General features: G+C 38.8%; 1 protein-coding gene across 2 annotated transcripts in view; it reads left to right on the top strand.

Moving 5' to 3' along the window:
• The window catches only part of LOC106878373 (translation initiation factor eIF-2B subunit epsilon), a 139,012-nt gene that overhangs the window by 24,104 nt on the left and 108,877 nt on the right, over positions 1 to 6,031 (top strand). For both annotated transcript variants that reach the window (XR_008264596.1, XM_052969545.1), the window contains exon 4: positions 4,780 to 4,948. Coding sequence is in view for 1 of the 2 variants with exons in the window: in XM_052969545.1 (XP_052825505.1) it covers positions 4,780 to 4,948 (169 nt within the window). In the remaining variant the exon portion in view is untranslated. The remainder of the gene's footprint in view (positions 1 to 4,779; positions 4,949 to 6,031) is intronic.

Below are 6,031 nucleotides of genomic sequence, written 5' to 3'. Positions count from 1 at the left end.
ATATATATATATATATATATATATATATATATATAATGTATGTCTATATTAAAATCAGCAGAAATATTGCAAAAACTGTTACTCAGAGTTTCACGTTCCCATTTGTCAGACAGTTTTGTTAGAATGTATGTATGTATATGTGTGTGTTACAAGGTGCGATGTGTAAATTGTCACTATTTTAAATCTTTAATTTCGCGCTTACTCATTGTTTGTTTTTTATTTTGTCGACTACACAGTATAGTAAGGTCAGTTGGTCACCACTTGTGAGAAAAACAGTACCATGATGCAATTCACTCTGCCAGAAATTTGATAATGACATGCTGTACTGCTTGGCATTTACCCTGGAAACTCCAGTATAAACATTTCAGAGTGTTTGGATATCAATCTGAGGATAGTGCAGAGGATTTGGAAAGAGCTGAATGAATCTAATGGTGATTATGAAGTTACAGCAGCTCGTAAAGCTCACTCTGATTGTTCTTATAAGAAAAGAACTCCTGAATTTGTTGGTGAGATCCAGGTCACAATTGACAACGATCCCTCCAAGTCAATCAAGTCCATCACCAGGGACATGGGAATGTCTGAGTTTCTTATCAGGCAATAGTGCATGAAGACATTTGGTATTCCTCATACAAGATAGGAATGGGCCAGTTTTTATCCCAAGCCATCAAAGGCAAGAGGAAAGAATGTGTTATGAAGCTTTTGAACAAACTCAAGCATCCCCTCCAACTGAACATGCTTTGGTTTTTCTCAGATAAGAAAAATTTCTGCCAGGATCAGATGGCGAGCACGCAAAACAACCATTGGCTTACCATGTCCCCAAAACATATACCAAGAGTGATAAAAATCAAACATCCAGTCAATATCATGGTGTTTGGAGTGATCACTAGTGATGGTGACATTATGCCTCCATTTATCTTCCTACACAGCCTCAGACTCAACATGGAGGAGGTAGTGCTTCCCTGGGTCAAGAGGGTGGCTGCTGGGCAAACCTGTCTGGTAACAGGACTCTGCACCATGCCACACAAACAGGAGAACCTACACATGGCTGTCAGACAATTTCTGCGACCACATCTCCCCTAACATCTGGCCACCTAACTCCCCAGACTGCAATCCCCTTGATTTATGTGTGGAGCGCAGTTGATTAAAAGACCAACAAAACTCCTTGTAACACATAAATGAACTGAAGGCAAGGATTATGGCAGCATTCACCAACTTAAATAAGGAGACCATCCAGAAGAGTTGCAGGAGTTTCTGAAGTCGTCTGGAGATCATGGTTGAAGCTCCTCTATGCTGATGACCTTGCTCTTATAGCAGAATCACTACCTGAATTAAAGAAGATGTTCCAGATATGGAAGCAAGGTGTAGAATCAAAGGGCCTTACTGTTAACCTAGCAAATACCAAAGTCATAGTAAATAGGAAAGCAGGCAAATCACAAATCCCTTCAGGTAGATGGCTCTGCTCAATCTGTCTAAAAGGTACACAGAGAAACTCCGTAAGATGCACCTAGTTTAAGCTTTGGGCACATAAAAGGTGCAGCAACATCAAAGGAAGGTTAACAGGGAAGCTAACTTTTGTATGTGGAAGTAGCATATGCACAATAAACGCTGAAAATGTGCAGAAAATAGACTCCATCAACTGCCAGTGAGGTAAGCTAGAGGTAGTAAGATAGCTTCTGTTATCTAAGTGACCAAGTTAGTAGTGTAGGTTGATGCTCTGAGAGTGTAGTTGTCAGAATAAGATTAAACTTGGCAAAGTTCAGAGAGCTCCTACACCTGCTGGCAACAAAGGGCCTCTCTCTCAGAGTGAAAAGTAAATTATTTGATGCCTGTGTGCGAACGGCTATGCTACACAGCAATGAAACAGGTGACATCCAAGGACATATGTAGGCTTGAGAGAAATGAAGCCGATATGCTTGGCTGGATGTACAGTGTCAGTATGCATGTTCGACAGTGTAAGCATCTTGAGAGAAAAGTTAGGTATAAAAGGAATCAGATGTGGTGTGCAAGAGAAACAACTGCGCTGGTGTGGTCATATGATGCATATGGACAAGGACAGCTGTGTAAAGAAGTGCTAATCTCTAACTGTGGAGGGAACCTGTGGTAGACGTAGACCCAGGAAGACATGGGATGAGGTGGTGAAGCATGATCTTTGAACTTTGAACCTCGCAGAATCAATGACTGATGACTGAGACCTTTGCCAATGTACTTGAGAGGACCCGTCAATCCAAGTGCACCCATGCTGGTGGCACATAATGAATGTCTTTTGAATGTTGGGCCTCACAGAGGCAAAGTGGCTGAGTTCCTTTCAAGCGTTGGGCTTCACAGGGGCAAAATGGTTGAGTTCCTTTCAAGTGTTGGGCTTCATGGAGGCAAAGTAGCTGAGTTCTTTTCGCGTGTTGGGCCTCATGGAGGCGAAGTGGCTGAGTTCCTTCTGAGTGTTGAGCCTCACGGAGGTAAAGTGGCTGAGTTCTTTTTGAGTGTTGGGCCTCGTGGAGGCAATGACCATTATATCGTGCTTGGGAAAAAGATCCATTAAGCCGAGCAAAATTGCAATTGTGACAGATTGGCACCCATGCCAGTTGTACATAAACACACCCCAGTGTCACTTAAATAGCACCCATTACACTCTTGGAGTGGTTGGTGTTAGGAAGGGCATCCAGCCTTAGAAAACCATGGCAAATCAGACTGGAGTCTGGTGCAGCATTCCAGCGTGCCACCCCAGTCAAACCATCCAGCCCATATCAGCATGGACAACGGACGTTAAATGATGATGTGTGTGTGTGTATGTATATATATATATATACACACATATATATATATATATATATATATATATATATATATATGGATAATAATAATAAATGGAGCAAAACGCATATAAATAAAAGTTGATATCTTGTTTTTTAGTGTAATTTTGCTACCTCTGGTAACTATTAACATATTTAAATTATCAAAGGTTTTAATAACTGAGATAATATTAATATATATATATATATATCGCATATATATGAGAAGGGATGACCACTAAGTGGACATCCATTATGCTAGAAATAGACCATCTAATGGTCAAACCACAAAAGAAAAGAATGTTCTCTAGGGAAATTCAGCACACACCAGAGAACATTCTTTTCTTTTGTGGTTTGACCATTAGATGGTCTATTTCTAGCATAATGGATGTCCACTTAGTGGCACATCCCTTCTCATATGTATGCAATATAATTTTTCTGAATTTTGAGAATTTTCTTTATGCTAGGCCACTGGTTTTAAATTGGTGTTAATTAAATTAATATCCAATTTATCACCCTTATTTTAATTTATATATATATATGTATGTATATATGAAGTTTGAGGTGTGAAAGCAAGATCTAGAATTGAAGGGCCTTAAAGTTAACCTAGCAAAAACCAAAGTCTTAGTTAGTAGGAAGGCAGACAAATCACAAATCCCTTCAGGTAGATGGCCCTGCTTGATTTGTAGAAAAGGCGTAGGTAAAAACTCCATAAGATGTACCCGGTGTAAGCTATGGACACATAAGAGGTGCAGTAATATCAAAAGAAGGTTAACTGGGAAGATAGTTTTTGTGTGTTGCAGATGCACAGGTGCAATAAACACCGAAGATGTACAGAAAACAGATTCCATCACATGCCAGGGGGGAAAAACTAGAAGTAGTTGATAGCTTCTGTTACCTAGGTAACCAAACCAGTAGCTGGGGTGGATACTCTGAGAGCATAGCTGCTAGAATAAGAATTGCCTGGGCAAAGTTCAGAGAGCTCCTACCTCTGCTGGTAACAAAGGGCCTCTCACTCAGAGTGAAAGGTAGACTGTATGATGTCTGTCTGTGAACAGCCATGCTACATAGCAGTGAAACATGGGCTGAGGACATGCGTTGGCTTGAAAGAAATGAAGCTAGTATGCTCTGCTGGATGCTTAGTGTCAGTGTTCATACACGACAGAGTGTAAGCACCCTGAGAGAAAAGTTGAACATAAGAAACATCAGATGTGGTGTGCAAGAGAAACAACTGCGCTTGTATGGTCGTGTGCTGTGTATGGATGAGGATAGCTGTATAAAGAAGTATCACACCCTAGCAGTGGATGAACCTGTGGTAGAGGTAGACCCAGGAAGACATGGGATGAGGTGGTGAAGCACAATCTTTGAATGTCTGGCCTCACAGAGTCAATGACTAGCAGCTGAGACCTTTGGAGATATGCTGTGCTTGAGAAGACCTGGCAAGCCAAGTGAGATCGTAGTTGTGGCCAATGCCAGTGTCACATAATTGGCCCATTTAAAGGCACCCATCAATCGTCACGCAATAGGCTGTGCTTGTGAAGACCTGCTGAATTGAATGAAATCATAGTCATGGCCAATGCCAGTACTGCCTGACTGGCACCCGTACCAGTGGCACATAAAAAGCACCATTCAAGCGTGGCTGATGTTGCATATATTACAAACTGATGTAATACAGTGTCTCTAGGAGTAAGATTTGGTTTCTTAGACATTGACTAATATTGTTTTTAGCTCACTGCATAAACATTTCTAGTTAGCTTTCTGATTATCCCTGCATTTAATATTATTAATGCTATTTTTCATCAGATGATATCGCTGAGTTATTTATTGTCTACGTAATTCTGTTTTTCTATACTTTCTAATGTATAATCTTTGAAATTTATTTTTGAAATCTTTCATCGTTACTATTTCAGTGATTATGGTAAAGATTAATTTGCTGGTAAGATTTTTTTTCTTCAATTCATCTAAAACAGAAAAATTAATTTTACTGTTTCAGAAAAACTCGTGAAGCCAATAAACTTGCTGTGATGACATTAATAATGAAAACTGCAAAGCCAGGACACCCAGCCCGCAGTCCTGATGATGACTTTGTTATATCTGTTGATAGTTCCACCCAGAGAGTACGACATTACCAAAAGGTCAACAATACCACTACAATTTCAACTGTAAGTAGCAATTTTTTTGTCTTTCACACTTTGGAATGAATAACTGAACTATTTAACACTGTTTATCCATTTATTCTATGTTGAAAACATTTTTTCTTTGTTTATTACTATAGCATTATAGCTACATATTTCATAATGTCTGTGCTTTGTTGTCTAAGTCAGGGGTTTTCAAACTGTGGTCCGCGGACCACGGGGTCCACAAGGACAAGACAGGGGGTCCATGGACAGCAAATACTTTTTATGGGCAATTTGATTTTATATATGTTTTTTTAATCAAAATCTTTTTTCGTATATTTTGTAAATGTAAGCGCATGAAATAACAGGTAAATAATTTTGTAATATATTCTAAAAGTCCCATCGATTAAAACAATTAAGTTGTCACTTGAGCATTGATCGCGTGTCAGGAATTCCATTCACATTAATTATGGTTCATGACATAAGAAAAGTGGGAATTTGTTTTTTTTTGCGTTAAAGTATTTGCTGAGTTAAGACTGTTTTAGTCAGATCCCAAAAGTACTGTCACGTAATTGTTAAATACACTTTGTTAATTTACACATTCAGTGAAGTTCAAATTATAAATTTTCAGTGGCTGAATATCTGAATATCTGATTTTTATTAATGTTCCTAAATGGCATAAAACCTACATTTTCGCCCATTATATGTCAACGTTATTTATACGAAAATTATTCTACACATGCAAGAGCTTTAAAATTGAACTTACTAATTTCCCAATAAGCAAGTGGTCATATTATTTTGTTCACTTTCTTTTTCATATGAATTGACCCTCATCTGCATGTGTATAGATCATGGTGTACCTATGTGTATAGACATGTGGGGATTTCAGGTTGTCTCTCTTCCTTCATTGATCTCATTTATTTATATAGTAGCTGAATATCCTGTCATTGCCAAGTAATTTTCACAATAGAATGCCTTGGGGGACATAAGTTGGATTTTTTACCATTTTGATGGGGGAGTTTTCAGACTTTTTTCTCCACAACCTTGCGAATGAAGTGGGTAGGGGGATAATGCTTTTATGGAAAAAGGTTTTGAAAATTTTTGAATTCCCACTCTTCCCTTCTAGAC

The sequence above is a fragment of the Octopus bimaculoides genome, chromosome 7 (assembly GCF_001194135.2).
Source record: "Octopus bimaculoides isolate UCB-OBI-ISO-001 chromosome 7, ASM119413v2, whole genome shotgun sequence".
In the NCBI taxonomy this organism is placed as follows: domain Eukaryota; kingdom Metazoa; phylum Mollusca; class Cephalopoda; order Octopoda; family Octopodidae; genus Octopus; species Octopus bimaculoides.
The sequence above is the reverse complement of the archived record's forward strand: the minus strand, read 5'-3'. Positions and strand labels throughout refer to the sequence as shown.